The sequence below is a fragment of the Schistocerca serialis genome, chromosome 1 (assembly GCF_023864345.2).
Source record: "Schistocerca serialis cubense isolate TAMUIC-IGC-003099 chromosome 1, iqSchSeri2.2, whole genome shotgun sequence".
Taxonomy (NCBI): Eukaryota; Metazoa; Arthropoda; class Insecta; order Orthoptera; family Acrididae; genus Schistocerca; species Schistocerca serialis.
Window position 1 is genome coordinate 121,040,300 of NC_064638.1, and position 20,436 is coordinate 121,060,735.

Genomic DNA, 20,436 nt, shown 5'->3' on the forward strand with positions numbered 1-20,436 from the left:
CAAAATGTTGATAGTTGGCTGTAGTATTCCTACAACGTTCTATGCTTATTTTGACTGAGGCTACACTGTGTCTCCTTTTGCATTTCAGTATGTGCAAACATGTAGGATTTCATGATGATGGAAAAAGTATGACTGGACTGTTTTGCCTTATGTAGCACCTTTATGATCATACAGGAATTGAACAAAAATATGGAAACTCCAAGAGAAATGCATGCTTGAACATAAATACTGTTGCTAGCCAAGCTTGGAGGTAACACTGTTGTATATGAACATGAATGGCACCTGTGCAATGTCCATAATACATTGCAAGTCCTGGTCAAAGCAGTATTCTGTGTAGTTGCAAGTGCATAATGTTGGAGCTAAGTGCATTTGAACCTGGGCATATTGTTGGCAATTGTGTAGCAGGTGCTCCTGTAAAAAAAGACAGTCGAAGTGGAGTCATCATATCAAAGATTTATACCACATACAGAGAAACATCATCTGCTAAGTTACAATGTGGAAGAAAGTGTGTGTTGAGTGATCATGATAGTTGGTCGCAGAAAAGGATCATGACAAAAAGTAAGAGGATGACAGCTGTAAAAGTCACTACAGAACTGAATGTTGCACCCGTGAACCATGTCAGCATAAAAACAACATGAAGGGAGCTCTAGAGGCAGGGTGAGTTGGAATTCCAAAACCACTCACCAGTCATGCAAATACCCATAACAAGAAAACATGGTACTGAAAGTATAAAACCAGAACTATGGAGTAATGTCATTCGGTCAAATGAATCTTGTTTCACACTGTTTCCAGTTTCTGGCCAAATTTGCATTCCAAGTGACGCAGCCATATCATCGTATTGCATGGGCCCTATAGTTACCCTGCAAGGTCACATTACTGCAAAGGACTAGGTGACCACTTTGGCTGATAGGGTCCATCCAATGGTACAATGTTTGTTCCTCAATGGTGATGCTGTATTCCAAGACAACAATGTCCTTTGTTTACACAGCTCACGTCATTCAGGGCTGGTTTTGTGAGTATGAGAATGGATTGTTACATCTCCCCTTGCCACTTCAGTCACCAGATCTCAATCTTATTGAGCTTTTGGAGAGAAGGATACATGATCGCTATCCACCTCCACCATCGTTACCTGACCTATTTTACAGGAAGAAAGGTATAAGATTCCCTTGAAAATCATACAGGACCTCTACTTATCCATTCTGAGATGACTGGAAGCTGTGACTATGTAGACTTTCCCAGCATACTAATAGCTCAAATTCTTGTCGAGTCTTCAGCCAGATCAAAGTGTCATCTGCACACAATATTTTCACAGTCCACCTGGCTGCCATCATTGGCTGAGAAAAGCTAGACCACTCTCACCTATAACTGATTCAAACCATGAACAATGGCACCTTTATATGCAGTGATCATACGAAAGTACATTTGCTAAGGTAGTGCGCAAGTGCTTAATCATTGCTGCTGTCCCTTGGCGTAAAAGAGTTGCAGCACCTCCAGTGATGAATACTGTTGAAAAATTATTGTTTCTGAACTGTTACTTATGGCTGGCCAATTCAGATGCCATTGTTTTTTCATTCCTGATAAAATAGGATTCCAAGTTTAACTTAGTGGATATCCGTTATCATGGTTAATGATATTCTGTTAGTCTGATTTTGACAAATTCTTTTAAAACACAATCCCTGTAACACAAGGCATTAACAACCACTTGTGTCTCATTGTATAGCATCCATCATTGTATAGCATGTCCATCTGTAAGACAGAGCTCAGCCACCACGGATTTGTCAGGTTGTAATAATTGCGTTTGGCGATGATGTTCAACATATCTGTCATTGATGGTACGAATACTTTGGCCAATGTATACTTTACCACACCCACATGTTATTTTGTAAATACCAGGCTTCCTGAAACCTAAATCATCCTTAATAGAGACAAGAAGTGCTCTAATCTTAGCTGATGGACAAAATACACATCTGATTTCATGTTTCTTCAAAATCCTACCTATCTTGGCAAACACATTCACAGCATGTGGAAGGAAAGCCACAGAGCTAATAGGATCTTCAGCAGTTTAGGTATCAAAAGGACATCAAATCTGTCTGTTTGTATAGCTGTTATGATTAAACATGTCCATAAGATGTTGCAGCTCTTGTGGTAAATTCTCAGCATCCGAGATAGCATATGCTCTTTTGACCAAGGTCCGTAGGACTCCTGTATGTTGAAATGGAAGATGACAGATATTAATATGCAAATATGTATCAGTATGCGTGGGTTTCCTATAAAATCTGTGTCCAAGAGTTGCATCATCTTTTTTTACAAACCAGTACATCCAAAAAGAATAACAGCCCCTCCTTTTAAATTTCTATCATGAATTTGATACTGGGGTGAAGGCAATTAAAATGGCGCAAAAACCAATGAAAAGACTCTTTCCACATGGCCAAACAAGAAACATGTCATAAATATACCCTAACATTACTCGAGTCCCTCTTGAAGATTCATTGATTTTAATTAATGAAAAACTAGGTATGGAAATGATGAAGCTCTGCCTTCATGTACTGGGTACACCTACTTTTTATTCAATAACAGATATTTTGAAGACTGATGGAGAGGCTACGGGGAGCACTTCATCCCCCATAGTCACTAATCTTTTTATGGAGGACTTTGAGGATATGAAGGGCTTATTTCAATGGTGGTACAAGTTCATTACCTCCACTTTTCTGCCTATAATACTTCTGAAATTAATGGTCCAAACAAACAGAAAGAAAGATTCATTTATAGCAAGAAGCCATATGCTTGCGAATTTCTGGTATCTCAACTGCAGATTTTTCAGTGCTCATTTAACTTTAGGATTCTTTATCTCAAAATGAAGAAAAATGGACGTGTACCACTGTTGAAATAAGCCCTTCATATGACCATGAAAACATCTTTTTTGAAGCCTACATGTTTTTTGAGGTGTGTTGAGAATATGTGTATTGTTTGGTCACATGGAATAGATTCTTTGCACTGGTTATTGGACCATTTTAATTGTTTTCATCCTAACACCAAATTCATGATAGAAGTTGAAAATGAGGGGAAGTTACTCTTTTTGGATGTACCGGTTTCTGAAAAAGATGATGGAACTCTTGGACACAGAGTTCATAAGAAACCCATACAGACTTATATGTATTTATGTGCCACCAGCTGTCATTCACCGTTTCAATGTGCAGGAGTCCTACAGACCTTGGTCAAAAGAGCATATGTTATCTCGGATGCTGAGAATTTACCACAAGAGCTGCAACATCTTAAGGATGTATTTAATCATAACGGATATACAGACAGATGGATTCGATGTGCTTTTGAGTTTGGACCACTATCTAAACTAGCTGAATACCCTTTTAGTTCTGTGGCTTTCCTTCCATATGCTGTGAATGCGTGTGCCTAGATAGGTAGGGTTTTGAAGAAACATGAAATCAGATGTGTATCCCATCCGTCAACTAAAATTAGAGCACTTCTTGGCTCTATTAAGGATGATTTTGGTTTGAGGAAACCTCGCATTTACAAAATATAATGTCGGTGTGGTAAAATATACACTGGCTAAACTATATGACCATCAATGACAGATGTGCCGAACATCTTTGCCATATTCAATTATTACAACCTGACAAATCTGTGGTGGCTGAGCACTGTCTTGCAGAGGGACATAGGATGCTATACAATGAGATACAAGAGACTGCAAATGCCTCGTGCTACTGGGATTGTGTTTTAAAAGAATCTGTCAAAATCAGACTAACAAATAATATCATTAACCACGATAATTGTTGCCTGCTAAGTAAAACTTGGAATCCTATTTTATCAGATATGGAAAACAATGGCATCTGAATTAGCTGGCTATAAGTAAAAATTTTTAAACAGTATATTGTTTCTTGAGAGTATTCACCACTGGAGGTGCTCCCACTCCAGCTCAAGGGGGTAGCAGCAATGATTAAGCGCTTGTGCATTACCTTAGCACATGCACTTTTGTATCTTCGCTGCATATAAAGGTTCCATTGCCCATGGCTTGAATCAGTTACCAGTGAGAGTGGCTTAGCTTTCCTCACCTGATGACAGCAGTCAGGTGGATTGCTTAAATATTGTGTGTGGGTGACAGTTTGATCTGGGTGAAGACCCGACAAGAAACTGACATGAATGGGAGCTCTTTTGAATGCCATAGTTTTGCTAGAACATATTAGGCTGTGGTAATATGCTGTGTTTGTGGTGTTTCCATATTTTTGTCCACTCCTTCTGTTTAGCACACAAATATTCTCATTTTTGTATGTGGGATGAAATAAGAAAAATCACTTAGAAAGTAAACATTACTTCCTATTGTTGTTTGCTGAATACTGCAGTCAGCAACGGACTATTCGCTAGGCACAGTTTCTCTAGAAGAGGTATGTCTTTCCCTGACTCTTGCTTGTGTACAAGTACAGCAAGTTGTGAGTGAACGTAGTGTTTTACATATAAACTGGGCCACAGTGCAACTTTGCAATTTGAACAGATATTGAACGAAGCTGGAAGGAAAAGAAAAAAAAAAGGCAGGAAAGAAAGAGTACATCAGGATTAACAGGTATAAAATGCCTGATCTTAGCATCAGTAGTATTTTACCCACATACACTGCCATAAATGAGTATTACACATTGAGATAGTACATACATCTGTCATTAACAGAAGAATGATAGAATTAGTCAGGCAATCATAAATGGTTTGAATTAAGTTAAAGAGAGGTATGCCACCAGGCAGGTGGGATGCACTTTTATATGTAGCTAAAGGAAAACATATGCAAAGTTAGTTCTGATTCCACTTTGTTAGGACACAGTAAAGATGCCAAGCAAGCCAAAGCTGATCAATGAGAAGAGGGACTAGTTAACACATGTAAGCCACAGGTTATGAGCATTCTCCAAACCACATAGGATTAAAACTGCAAAGGGAACATGATAGCTTACTAAGCTTCTGGCACAGTCTGTGAGTATGTTAATTTTAGTATTGAAATATTGCTTTGTCTCTTAACTATGGCTTGTATATATGAATAATGAGGAATTTCTTGTAACTATTATGTATGTTTACAGGTACCTGTGTATGAAAATAATTATACCTGAATATAAAACTACAGATAAATGTAAATTATTTTAAGCATTTATTTATTAATCCTTTGACCAAGTGGCACAACAGTACAGGACACGTCAGACACATTACAGAAACAATACATACATACATAAATAAATATATACGAAGTATAATAGTATTATGCAAGGGTAGGGCAGGACTTGGTCATGGCCTTATTATAGGACATATCCCAGCATTCACCTAACTAAGGCTGAATGATCAGACAGGATGTGAAACCCATTCTTTCTTAATGTGAGTCCAGGGCATTCACACTGGCTTAGCCACCCTGTTGGTAAATGATTTAGAGAGAAAACCTCATGCACCAAATGCACTCAGTGTGTATGCCTGGGGGCCTCATTCAACATGTTGACGAGATTATTCCGGCAGTCATTGAGGAAACAGGTCGTAACTGACTGCAGACTGTGGCAAACATTGGTCCAAATGAGTCCTGTCTCTGGGCTCTGAGTTCATACTCGAATCATTTCAGCAACTGGCAGAGGAGGTTGAAATGACCGGCCTTGGCCTTTCAATGAAGCTCACAATTTGCAGCAGTGTCCCCACAACTGATCTGAGTTGAGTGGGAGGATTGAACCAGAGTCTTTGAGGGTTCTATGACAAGCAAGGCTGCAACCCCCATAGACTTGCACCAAAGGGTTGAGAACTGCAGCATCCCCCTAAATGAACACAGATTTTTAATTTTTTTAGGTGGCCCTCCATCTACTCTGGATAACAACAGCTGTAGGAGACCAGTAAGTGTTAGTGTAAGATCCAATGGAATGCGCCCATAGGTGAGACTATTAAAATCCAGTATAAGTTGATCCCTGATAGTTGCAGTGAGCATAAGATGATCCCTGATAGTTGCAGTGGGCTGGGCATGGCAGCCTTGCATGCCTACCTCTACCAATAATGTAACACAATTTTGTAAATATCTCATTGACAATGCCTCAGTGTTGTCACAGCTCTGTAGACAGCTAATATTTTCACCTGCAGCTGTTAGAACTTTACAGTTAAAAGCTGAAAATAGTGCTGTGAGTTGTCAGGGATATGAAAAACAGTGAAACTCACATAATACTAGATACAGAAAGCTAGCTAAAACCTGAAGCTGATAGCAGAGAGATTATTGGGAGAAATTTAAGTGTATATTGAAAGGACAGGCTAATGGAAAATGGAGGTGGTGTATGTGTCACAGAAGACAAGAAACTAAAATCTGCAGAGATAAATATTGAAGCTGCATGCGAGATTGTTTGGGCTAGACTCAGTATCAGCATTGGGCATAAACTTGTACTTGGATTCTTCTGTTGACCTCCAGACTCACCTTCTGGTGCAACCAAAAAGCTCAATTTGCTTGTATGTAAGATCCTGAATCATACTGTAATAATTGGTGGAGACTTTTAATCATTCAAAAATCAGTTGGGACAGTTACAGTTTTGTTAGTGGAGGGCTTATCAAGACATCCTGTGAAACATTACTATATAAATGTCTTGTCTAAAAACTCTTTAGAACAGACAGTTCAGAACTCTACTCATCATAATGTATTAGATCTGATGGTAACAAACAGATCCGAGCTCTTTAAGGAACTGAAACTGAAATCAGTGACTATGAGGCAGTTGTGGCAACAATGATTACCAAAGTACAAAGGATAACTAAAAGAAGCAGAAAAATATATATGTCCAGTAAACTAGATAAAGAAGCAACAGTGCCATGCCTCAGTGAGGAACTTGAATCTTTTACCACAGGACAGGAGCCTGTAGGAGACCTATGAATCATGTTTAAAAGAAGAGTTGATCATGCACTGGATAGACGAGTACCCAGTGGAAGAGTTCATGATGGGAGGGATCATCCATGGTATACTGCCACCGTAAAGAAATTTCTAAAGAAACAAAGACTACTGGATAATGGGTATGGAGAGATGCTGAATGACATGCAGTTAACAACTGAGAGAGCAATACATGAAGCCTTCAGTGGTCAACCAGCAGAATATTATCAAATTATCTTTCGCAAACCATCCCCCCCCCCCCCTTGCCAAAAAAAAAAAAAAAAGGACGTTGGTAAAGGCTATTAATGGCACCAAAAAAAGCATCCAATCACTCGTGAATGAGATAGGAACTGAAACTGAGGATAGAAAAACAAAAGCAGGAATGCTTAACTCCATTTTCAAATATTCCTCTACAAAGGAAAACCCACAAGAACTGTCCCAATTTAATCAACAAAGCTCCAGGATCCATTGGAATCCCTATCAGATTTTATATTGAATTTGCAGGTGAGTTAGATCCCCGCTAACTAAGAAGTATCATAGATCCCATGAACAAAAATTCATGTGCAGTAATTGGAAGAAAGCATAGGTCACACCTGTTTACAATAAGGATAGTACAAGTGATCCCCAAAACAGCCATCCAGTATCCTTGATATTGATTTGTTGTTCTGAGCTCAAACATAGTGTGATATCTCAAACAGAAAGGCTTCATCCTTGCTGAGCAGCAAGAATTGTGAAAACATTGATGATGTGAAACCCAACTCATACTTTTCTCACATGATGTACTGAAGGCTTTGGGTCAAGGCAGCCAAATAGATGCAGTATTTACTGATTTCTGAAAAACATTTGACTCTGTTCCAATACTATGCTTATTATCAAAAGCATAATCATGTGGGGTATCAAGTGAAATTTGTGACTCAAATGACGATATTTTGGTAGGAAGGATGCAGAAAGTTATCTTGGATGGAGAGTCATCAACAGATATAGAAATAACTTTGGATGTGCCCCAGGGAAGTGTGTTGGGACCCTTGCTGTTTATGTTGTACATTTATGGCCTTGCAGACAATATTAATAGTAACCTCAGACTTTTTTCATATGATGCAGCTATCTATAATGAAATACTGTCTGAAAGAAGCGGTATAAACATTCAGTCAGATATTGAAAATTTCAAAGTGGTGCAATGATTGACAGTTTGCTTTAAATATTCAGAAATGTGAAACTGTGCACTTTACTAATTGAAAAAAAAAGACATAGTGTCCTATCAGTGAGTCACAGTTCCAATAACGTAACTAATGTCAGTACTTGGATATAACAATTTATATGGATATGAAATGAGAACATAAGTTCGGTTATGGGTAATGTAGGCTGCACACTTTGGTTTATTGGTAGAATACTGGAGAAAGGCAATAGCCTACAAAGGAGATTGGTTACAAATCACTCATGCAACCCATCCTAGAATACTGCTCAGGTTTGGGGGACCCACACCAAATAGGACTAACAGGAGATATTGAATGTTTACAGAGACGAGCAACATGGGTGGTTAGAGATTTGTCTGATCCACAATTGAGTGTCATGGGGACGTTGAAAGAACTGAACTGGCACATTCTTGAAGACAGACAGAAGCTATTCTGGGAAAGTCTATGAACAGTTTTTCAAGAACCAGCTTGAAATGATGACTCTAGGAATTAACTACAACTCCTTACATATTGCTCCTATAGGGGTCACGAGGACAAGATTACATTAATTAGAGCACAAACAGAGGCATTGTATGATCATTATTCCTGGACTCTGAATATAAATAGAACACAAAAATAAAATAAACCTAATGACTTGTACAATTGGATGTAGCCTCTGCTACTTCACAGTGGTTTGTAGAGTATAGATGTAGATAGATGTATCTAGTCTACAAGAATCTTACATCATGCATAAACAGGAAAAATAATTATACAATTAGAGCATGAAACTTTTGTTAAATTGCACTTCTGAAAAACATACATGCAATAATACATTCTATTACACTTCTGAAAAATATAAGCTCATTAACACTTGCCAACATTATATTCATCACAACTTTTATTACAACTAATTCCCTACTCCGAGATGTATTACAATACATCTGAAACAGAGAAAATTGGAGTGCAACAAGAGAAACATTGTTGTGCAAAGAGACACACAGCATAGATAGTGCATGGGGTAACGGATTAAAGTGTGCACAACAGTTAATGGGGGCCTATTATTTCTGCAAGCTAATGTATTCACTTACACCATAGAAACACTTTTCAACAAAAAAATTTTTAACTCTGCTCTAACCCGTTTCCTTTTCTTATCTCCTTACGCATGTTGGCAGTGCATACATATTTGTACATAAGTGTTGCAGTCACCCGATTTAAAGAATATTTATACAACTTTATGACCTACTTATAAATGCAGAGGTAAATGAATGTAGAAAATTACTACAGCACAATATTTGTCAAGTTTTTACTTTCAAGTATAAAACGTAGGTTAAATATTTGAAGATCTTAGATGAACCTGACATGTCTATATCGATAGTATAAGAACACAGTAGAAGCAGTGACCAGTGTGGTAGAACTACATTATGTGAACAAAATGGGATCACATACAAATCAGTCACTCAGTGTATCTATTCCGTCATTTGACTGTTGTTTCTTGACATTCGTTTCAGAGACATCACGCAACGTTCATTGCAGCTTTTGTTTCATCGCGAATTATTTCCAATAAGCATTCCTTTTCATGCATGAACAGTATTCATTCGCTTAGATGTTTTACGATATTTTCTTCTTTGAAAGCTTTAATTTCGTTTTAAATTGGAGTTTCATTTGAGACGGTCAGCTCTCTGTTACGGACTTCGAGATGTTCGCTTATACATTTTCGTTTGTCGATAGCGGCTTGACTGCCTTAATTCTGGGATGTCACTCAATCCATTCACATCGCAACATTATTAATCTTCTTTGAGGGTATTTTCAAAACACTGCTCTCTACATGCTAGCCGCAATCAATTGAAAACGGCGTACTTTACAGGCACTTAGAACACAATTGTTTTTTCCTGCTGCCCTCATGGAAGGGATGAGACAGCACATCTTCCATGCCCCCATTCATCGGAGTGATACGCCAAACATCACCTTCTCTCGATTTTCTCAACTTGTTGCAGATGTCAAGGTAGCAGTAATCTGCTTTGGTTTGAGTGAGTTGCTAAATGTTAAGTCATTGCACAGGAGCACGAGAACTTACTGTTCGTACACATAAAGATGTAAAACTTCGTTGGGGAGCGATCGGTATTTTTACAGAACTAGTGGAGTTTAACAGGGCGCCTACAAATGAATATGTTTATTAACAGAATATTCTATGTCCTGTGAGCTACAGTCTTTTTGTTTTTGTTGTTGGGATGGATGTGTTAGTACAATTATCTATCGAATTCAGACTGCCGACTGGCACCGACAACGCCTGCTTCCTGCTAGGCGAGACTCATCGATGTGAAGTCGGCACGTGGAGGGGGACATTGCCTTGGTGGGGGGAAGGAGCGGCTGACCTCGGGAAGGGGTAGTGGTTTGGGAGTGACGGTTGTGCGACGGAGTCTGCTGGAGTTGCCTAGCAATCCATCATCTGCACACATCGCGGGCGTAACACAGAGCTTCCACGCCACACATCATGAAAACGATCAAGCTCAACAACGGCAGCGAGATGCCCATAGTGGGCCTCGGCACATGGCAGGTAATTCATGTATATTTATTAGAGGAACCACAATCTATGTGCTATTTTTCTTAACAGTCTTGGCGCCTGTTAGTGCACAGTCGTTACAGCAAGTGGCCGGTCTCTCACCTCTTCGTACTCCGTCTCTTATAGAGGTGGCGCTGTGGCTGGCACACTGGACTCGCATTTGGGAGGAGCAGGGTTCAAATCCCCATCCGGTCTTCCCGATTTTCCCCCAATCGATTTAGGGAATGGCGAGAAGCTTTCTTTGAAAAGTTCGCGCCCAATTTCCCGCCTCATCTATGCACTTCTATCGCAGCTTGTGCTGTGTTCATAAATAATGAACCCGTCGTCGAAGAGACCTTAAATCGTAATTTTCCTTCCTTTTCTCTCCTCTACCATTCATCACCTAAACGTTCTGCATTTTAGTGTTTGCTTTAAGACTGATTATTTCTAATGCCGTAACCTTTTTGCATGTACTTATTCTATTTTTAATTTAATCATGTTATCTTCGTTCTAATGCGTTCAGTCAGGTTTCTATTTCTCTTGGGGCTAGCAGTTTTATGCAACAATTTTCCTGGTTCATCTTCTCCCTCTCTTCTTTTCTAGTGGTGGGTCTTATTGTATTCCGTATTGGCGTTTGGCGTAAGGTAAATCTTTCAAGAAATTTTTGGCGTTAGGGGAGTAGACGCTCAATTTTAGGACCTACATTCATGAAATCGAAATTAAAATACACCGCAAAAACCCTACGTTGTACAGTAGGAAAAACAGCGACTCACAAGTTACAAAAAGGTATCACGTAACTGCATTTGTATTTCCTGAGCTTTATCTCCCGCCAACTTGAAAAATGTTATTTTGAAAAAATAAGCATTTATAGTTTCAACTTGTGTTTTTCAATACTGAAACTGAACAAACCTTTAATCGTCAATGGCAGGACCGTACAGTTGGTCTTTTTTTTCGCCGATTTCGAAACATGCTCATTCTGACGAATTATGTCGGTTAACTGGCTTCCCCTTAAACGAAGCGTTTTCTGCACGTCTGGGTTTACGTTCCGAACCTTTTCTATCCGTATAAAAACGTTTGTTTGTCATTTTCAAGCACTCACGTTTTACTTCGTATAAAAAAAAAAAACAAGCGGAATGACAAGCTAAGCACAAGCGACACACGCACACATGCTCTCAGACTGTATACCACAAACGAATTGTTACGAAGAGAGATCTTCGAGAGAATAGTATTTTGGTTGATACTGATGCCCTCCGATACTAACAGGTCCCCTATTCTATCGGTAAGTTTTATAGTATTACATCGGTTGCATTCGAGCGCTTGGAGGCCCCAGAGCCCCATGGGGTAAATTGCGATTTTAACATTTGTGGCATACTTGAAATGAATGAATCTTAGAAGCAGACTCTCTAAGGAACATTTGAAGACAATAAAAAATCAGACTTAAAAAAATTCTACTCTGGCCTACCCCTTATAATCATGCAGAAGAACTTTCTTTCTGTCCTTTTCCCTCGACTGAGAGGATTTAAATACTAGTCTTTGATTCGATAACATTAGACATGGTAATCTGACCATAGGATAATAATGTCCAAGCTTTATCTGTAAGAAGACATATCTGAATCTGTATATACCACAAAGCACTTCAAATGTCGTTGCCGTCGTCCACCCTCTTCGCACTAGCGCATTAGCTTTTGCGGCTAATAATTTCCCGCAGATTCTTACATTTCTCAGAACTTCAAATTATTTTACAGAGTGAACTTGAACTCTTCCGACGAAATTTCAGAGGTTGTTCAGAGATACTTTGAAATAAGGACCTGTAGTCTCCAGTGGCTAACTATAGAATAATTGAATTCGTTTAATTATTACCCCCTAATTTATATTCGCGTCTGTAGTACACTGAAGATATCTACATTACAGTGCAGTGTCGATACTATTAGGTGACCACAGTGTTATTGCAACTACAAGGTCGTTTCAGTCGGCTGTGTTTCGAATGTGTTCTGCTGTTACAACAACCACAAAATTTGCTCTGGAAGCTATTCGGACTTCTAAGAACTGGATATGGTTTTTGTTCACTGTTATGGCATTCCGTGTTTCCGGTAACGTACACCAGTGCAATATTATGGTGGTTGGGCAGTATGTACTCCGCGTCTCGTTTGGAAACAAACATGTTTCATTCACCCACGGTAGTTTCTACCATTAGGCAAGACTAGGCGGCCGCCTGGGGCAGCAATATTTTAGGGGCGGCAAAGGGCGGAAAAAAATTAATTTCAAATGAAACAGCGAAAGAAATTGAGCAAATGAGGAGAAACAAAATGAAAAAGAGGAAAAATTAAAACACTGAATTGTTTTCAAAAGCGTATGGAACACGGCACTTAATAAATCGTTACTTACTTTGTTGAAAGTAAGCAGATTGCGTCTTCCTAACTAAAAAGTAGAAACTAAAGCAGCTGCTACTGAGACTTTTGACTTAGGGTTTAACGGCCACCTGAGCAACTCAATGGGCTATAAGCAGTCGTTTGACCCTAATTAGGGCCACTGATTCCAGGGAAGGGAAAGAGCCTTAGACAGACACCACATCAATACCTCACTGAAATTCGAACCCGGACCTATCTCAGACCAATGATCAGATGCCATTCGCTTAGACTAATGCGTCACCAAAGCGGCTAATACAAGTTGTAGAACTCTCAATAGAAAATGCAAACATGACATGAAATTTATTTAAGCGCAAGAAACTGGACGCTGAAAAAGATGAGATTTTTCTTTACTCTAAAAATATTTCAGTTAAAACAGAAACGAAATAACACCATCATTATTGAGATGAGGCAGTTTGATGTTTCAGGATGGCTCCCAGCAGTACAGCATAAATTGTAAATTTAAAGAAAAATTCATTTGCACCAGAAAATAGTTCCAAACCTTTATTAGCCCATTTTCTTGCAATTAAATAAAATAAGTAATTGATGCCAAATTTGCTTGCACTGATATACTTAGCTGAGTTCTAGTTTAAAATGTTCAACACTTTCTTCTTGTTTCAATTATTGTTGGAAATTTCAAAAATGTACGACAAAAATTAGGAAATTGAGGATATTTGTTGTCCTCAATCAGTTTTAAAGGAACTGAGGACAAAGTACGAAAATTTAGGACTGGCCCCAGAAAATCACAGAATGCTTGCATTGTTGTGCCGTTGGATATTTGAGATAATGGATGGGGAGGGGATATCGGGTGAGACCGATGGTAGCAAAAAAAGGGGAGCCGTCATTTTTCAATCCTCGCGTAGGGCGGTAAAACACCTAGCAACGGCCCCGGTGTCAAAGCTAATGCCCACTTTACCCTTCTCTCTCAAGATTGCATTCATTACTGCTATGTTCAGCCTTGGGTCTAATTTTTTTTTTTTTTTTTAATTCAGCAGTGTTAGTTTCAAGTTAAGAGTATTACACAGCAGTATCAATATGCATCTCGTATTGGGTGACAATTATTGAACTATGTGCAAAAAACGTAAATTAGTTATAAACTACGGCGTGCACACACTGTATTTAACATGTAAACGTCACTACAGATGTTCAAATTTAGGTTAGGACATGTTCGATATGCCTGCCGTCGTTAGTGATGATGTGTGAAGCATCCCCAACTCTCTTGTGGTTCCCTTTTCAGGTACTCCACGTCGACGTCTGCTCGTAGATACGTATCGTCGGTAGGTTTTCCGGCTATACTTCCCTACGTGACAGCGACGACTCTCCGATGAGGTGCGGGCCTTGTGTTTTGCTATTACTGCGAGTCTTGTAGATATCGCTTATATTTAGTAATTAGCCCGGCTACAAATCTCCCCTTTTTGTGATTAAGACAGCCTGCGCCACCTTTCGGAGGGAGTGGGGATGTCAAAGAGTCACAAAAGTTCATATTAAGCAGTCCATAAAACACGTAAACGTTCACTTCAGTTAGCTTGTTAGTTAATGCCTACGCTTTCCGCTAGATGGTGCTGACTTACTACTGAATAGCTTTGGTTCCGTAAAACCTTCACTGATTAGTACTAGGTAAATGGAATAAGTACAACACTCTTGTATTTCACTTTCACTCTATATTCAAGGATTAAGATGGTGATGGATGATGGTCTATTTAAAAGGTCCCTAGCCTGGAGGAATCTAAATAGTCCGCAAATGCCGATATGCACGCGCTCTACGTCCAGATTCGCAACTAACGGCACACGACACTTTCAAAAGTTCACGCGTTAATATTTGAATACCGGTACCTCTGAATTCACTCGTATCAGCAGATAATTTGAGTTTCTGTCGTCTATATGCCCGGAAAGTTTCAGTCTAGCACTTAAGTCCTAAAATCCCCTTAATACTCCGTTGCTACCAACAGTCAGAGATCGTACACTACATCACTTTTAATCTCTGTAATATTCTAACAGTTTATCGTGAATCTTAACACGATGAAGTCCAATCTAATTATTGTCTCGCAGACTCACACGGGTTCCCCGCTCTTTAACGAAACAATCAAGGAAAAAAGGCGGCAATAATGACTATCAAGCCTTTTTATAGGTTTTTCATCACAAGAGTTTAACGTCACTGCCTTCTCCATGACGGAGCTTCCGTGGCTTTGCTGTACTTAGACGTTAAACTACTTGCTGATATACTATAATTTTGATTTGCAATTACCGAACTCTGATTCTACACTATTTTCCCCTCTAAAAATTCTATTCTTAATTTTAAATTATTCTTTCTATAGCTTTTATTACTGTAAACTGAACCGAGGTGTTACATGTAGCGCAGACGAATAGCGAAATTCGGCATGATCCGCTGAAATGTCGGAACATCGATGATGTCGACGACCTCCTGAATGGCTGTTTTCAACTCAGCAATGCTTTCGGGGTTATTGCTGTACACCTTGTCTTTAATATTGCCGCACAAAAAGGAGACGCATGTGTTCAAATCCGGAGAATATTGCGGCCAATCGAGGCCCATGCCAGTTGTCTCTGGGTACCATAGAGCCTGAACGCAGTCCCCAAAGTGCTCCTCAAGGATATCAAACATTCTCCTGCTTCGATGGGGTCGAGCTCAGCCTTTCATGAACCATTTCTTGTCGAAATCAGGGTCACATTGGATAATGGGAATGAAACCATCTTTCAAAACCTTCACGTACCGTTCGGTAGCCACAGTGTCACCAAGGAATATCGCACCGATTATTCCGTGACTGGACAGTGCACACCACACAGTCACCCATTGAGGGTGAAGAGACTTTGTGGTGTCACCGCCAGACACCACACTTGCTAGGTGGTAGTCTTTAAATCGGCCACGGTCCGTTAGTATACGTTGGACCCGACCCGAGCGCCGCCACACGGCAGGTCTAGTCTAGAGAGACTCCCTAGCACTCGCCCAGTTGTACAGCCGACTTTGCTAGCGATGGTTCACTGTCTACATACGCTCTCATTTGCCGAGACGACGGTTTAGCATAGCGTTCAGCTACGTCATTTGCTACGACCTAGCAAGGCACCATATTCAGTTACTATATGTCTTCTGAACAGATAATATTGTGAATCATGTACCGTCAAGAGCGACGTTCATCATTAATGGATTAAAGTTAAGTATCAAACTAATTATGTCTGCTTTCTGAACTCTCATTCCTTGTCATGTTCCAAACCTCACGTCAGTATAGTTCTTCCCTCCTCACGCGAGCCTGCGTGAGCTAAAACGCGTGCATTTCGGCCTTCAGTTGTAACACGGTGTTGGCTCTTCTGCCAACACAACAGACTTCATGATCGCGAAGTGCGGATTCTCAGTTCCCCAAATGAGCCAGTTTTGTTTATTGACGAACGCATCCAAATGAAAATGGGCTTTGTCGCTAAAACAAACCATATTCACATCAATAATTCCCATCGTGCCCCGCGGTCAACCGTGCAGTTTGAACGTCCTAACGCAAACCGTTCAGAAGTTACAACGATTTTATTTCATATAGTTCAATTATTGCCACCCTGTATGTGAGTTCACTGAAAGCAATGGAAGGGCAGCACAATGAGCCGCTGATCTGCTCTCGCAGCGATGGCGACCGCAGCACAGTGACGGACTTTCGTATCCGAGTGTTCTATTATTAACTGTTTTCTGTTGTACTATTTGGTATTTGTATATTACAAGCTTATTCGCCGTTGTGAGGGCATTTTCACAGAAGCAAAGGTGACAGGGATAACAAACCGAACAACTGTGCAGCGAATCACCGGAAAAGACGGGTCCCTCGTACCAAAATACTGTCAAGATATCCCAAAACAGCTTCCGACATTTTGTCGGTGGAGATCGTGTTCACATACCCGTACTGATTGTTTGTGATAAGTTAAAACTGTGTGGTGGACTGGGTCTCGAAAGCGGGTCTTTGCATCTCATCATCTGTGTTACACGAGCGTGGACGTAAAGATGGACTCTGAGCAATGAAAAACTTGTTTGTTAAATTCGCTATTTTCTGATTACATGAACTTGCAATTGGGCTCTGTTGCAGTCCATGAGACGTTCTTACACGATAGCACGAGGAAAAGGCGAAGACCCCCGTTCTAAATCCATTTTAACCCGTTAGCACAGGTTATATCAGCAAACATTCTACCACAGTAAGTTTTCATGTTTGAGGAGACCAAAGATTGTCTTTACTGAGCATTTCTTGGAGTAAATCGTCAGACTTTTCTTCGAAGCTGCTTAATCTATTTCGATTAGTTTCATTTTCGATCAAACAGCTCGTCTGGGAAAAGCGTGATAGCATTAGGGAAGACTGTCCAGTCAAATCTGATGCGATAAAATACATGGTCCTGATAGGGACATAACGCTCGTGGTACTTGCGGCACTCGATTTTTGAGGAACGTCTGGTAACTGACCATGATGCTACTAGTTTTTAAATCGATTGTGCATGAATTGACCATCAACGTAAGTTGTGATGTAACTGTAAAGAAATATTGACATTTTTACTGCAACATAGTGCCTATTTTGAATCGGTGAGGAATGCCTTGTATGATCTTTTTTATTTTCCTCCAATTCTTCTTTCTCGTGATTTTTAACACATTCTTGATTTTTTTGTGTTTGTTTTATCCATTTTGGTTAGAGAATAGCGCAGTTGTTTTCGTAAATAATTCTTTAGGAAGTACTGCAACCAGCCAGAAGTTTTTTTTGAAATAATTTTGGTGTACCATAACTAGTTTCTGGCCTGAGACCATCGTCAGATGATAACTTTGACTTCTTTGCAAGTTTTACGTTTGTGTCTTGAAGAAAAGCCATCCTTGATATATTAAAAGACAGAGTATTCGTTTTCTTTTACAGTCCATACTGTTCAATGAACTGAATTAAATACAAGATACAAAAATGCATAGTTGGTATGTCCTTGTAGACAGGTCCTTCAGGTTTCCTCACAAATGCGGGGAACTGGCCGGTCGTGGTACAGGTCCTCTACGACCACTCCAACGATCTAGAAACAGCTCGTGAAGACATGCTTCAGTACTGCGTGCGCAATGGGCTGGACAGCCATCATGTTGGTACCACAGGTTCCTCCTAGTGTGCAGAGGAACGTCTTCTAGCATACGTGGAAGATGGTCTGGTACCAGGCTGCGATACTTGTGCGCGTTCAGTGTTCCGTCTATGAAACATAAGCCTATTAGCTGATGATTCACTATCCCACACGACATTTTTACGCTCCATGGACGCTGACGTTCCACCTGATGAAGCAAAAGGAGATTGTCAAGACACCAACAGTGCATGTTCTGCGGTTTACCTGGCCATGATTGGTAAATGTGGCTTAATCACTGAACAAGATACATGATACATCTGGAGTATTCTGTCTTAATGTCCATGTCCAGAAGTTCAGATTCTCATAATTGTTACCATGCAGCTCTTGATGGAGAGAGATGTGATAGGGATGGAACCTATGTCGATGGACAATGCATAGGACACTCCTGACACATGCCACTACCTCGTACAACTACGCAGGAGCTAACGTGTGGATCAACTGCAACAGCGGCAAGAACCTTAATTTACTTGTATCCTTCTGTTACGTTGTCTAGCAGTTACACTACCACTTTCGAGTTGCTAGTTGAAGAGGTTGATGAATAATCGCCGAGATGGGTGACGTCTATTGGGATATCTTACCGCATACAACGTACAAGAACGAACTGCATTCTTCCTGTGCTCTCCATACACCATGAGCATGTCGGCTTTTTCTGCACTGGTACATTCACGACCTGCTGCGTCGACTGCCACAAATTGACTGACGTCGCAATGCACTCAAGGAACACAGAAGCACACTGTAAACAAACGTAACGACATCTTGCCCAGCAACTGCGCAGGTTGAATGGCACAAACAAGTGTTGGCGTGAAAACTTTTCAAAATACGATATCTGGTAAACGACTCTCACCAGAATCCTGCAACAAACACCACTGACATTCCAGTTTATCCTACTTTTAGTTTGCTGATGTTAATAGGCATTGTTCCATTTAAAGAAGTGTATGTTTAGGAGAAAATACATTTCCTTACTATTATTACAATCTGTTTATTGGTAAACAATACGAGCACCTGACTACCAATCCATTCTGTGATAATCGCACACCAATAGCATTTTCCATTTCCGCGATATTTGATGTGCAAATTTTAGATGATTCACCTGTATCAAGGGGGAACGTTGTTAACAAAAGCCACGAAAAGTTCTTGACAGATTTAATTCAAAATTGTACATGAGACGCCAGAGAATATTCAGACGGACAAAGGCTATACAGTGTGATTCCATGATTATGTTACAAACATTTAGGACTGATGGAGAAGAGTAAATAGATAAGGAAAAAAAACTTGTGAAAATGGGCTCTGAAATATGTCTTAAGAGCTCTGAGTGCTTCTTCATCTTCTATACTGTGAAACAAATCTTTACTATTGCAAGCTCTTTGCTTTCAATTTTTTGGGAGGAGGTAGTATGGACCGAAACAAGTAAAAATTGTGTAGTAAGCAAGGGCTCGAAAAGGTGTAGATTAAGAACAATATATGAGCACTTGAGCAGTAGAAGAGAGGTGTTTCACACTACGAATGACGAACACGTGCTCGTAGCACTTACAGTGTTCACTTTAGAGCCATGTACAACGGGCATTATTTTCTTGTTTTAGTACGTACTACCACGTCTCAAAATAGGGATAGAAAAGATGTTGTCTTCTTCATTTGTGTGGCCTTAATGTCCGTAGTTGCTTTATAATTCTTGAGGGTAGTTTTGTTCTGTCGTTGCAACTACAAAAATGCGTGATTTTTTGACCAGACGCGTTTCACTTTATTGAGGTAAAGCATCATCAGTTGTCTGTAATTAAGTTATTTACATTTTGATTTGCTTTTAGATCGAGAAACAGTTCGTTAAGAACAGGTTGATTTGTACTTACATCAAGACCTTGTTGTTTTTAATGAACGTTTATTTGTTTACGTACTGTGACTCATGTGTAGGTGTCATATTTTGATGATTTTTTTTCTTCACACTGTACAGGTAGGTATTTCGAATTTAACAGCTCGTCATCAGTACAAATACTATTTTCATTTAATATCTGACATCTTTTTGAAATTTCAAGTATTAGCTGTGAGAAAAGTGAAAATACTAGATATTCAAGTACATAAGTGAAACTATCAGCTTAATAAGTCACAGCTGCAAAATACTAAAACGAATTCTTTACAGACGAATGGAAAAACTAGTAGAAGCCAACCTCGGGGAAGATCAGTTTGGATTCCGTAGAAACACTGGAACACGTGAGGCAATACTGACCTTACGACTTATCTTAGAAGAAAGATTAAGGAAAGGCAAACCTACGTTTCTAGCATTTGTAGACTTAGAGAAAGCTTTTGACAATGTTGACTGGAATACTCTCTTTCAAATTCTA

General features: G+C 39.7%; 1 protein-coding gene across 1 annotated transcript in view; it reads left to right on the plus strand.

The window, feature by feature from the left end:
- The first annotated feature begins 10,426 nt into the window (after nt 1–10,426).
- LOC126463818 (aldo-keto reductase family 1 member A1-like) overlaps nt 10,427–20,436 on the plus strand; it is a 135,753-nt gene continuing 125,743 nt past the window's right edge. Inside the window, exon 1 of the mRNA XM_050096190.1 lies at nt 10,427–10,591. Coding sequence (XP_049952147.1) covers nt 10,529–10,591 — 63 coding nt within the window. The 5' untranslated portion in view covers nt 10,427–10,528. The remainder of the gene's footprint in view (nt 10,592–20,436) is intronic.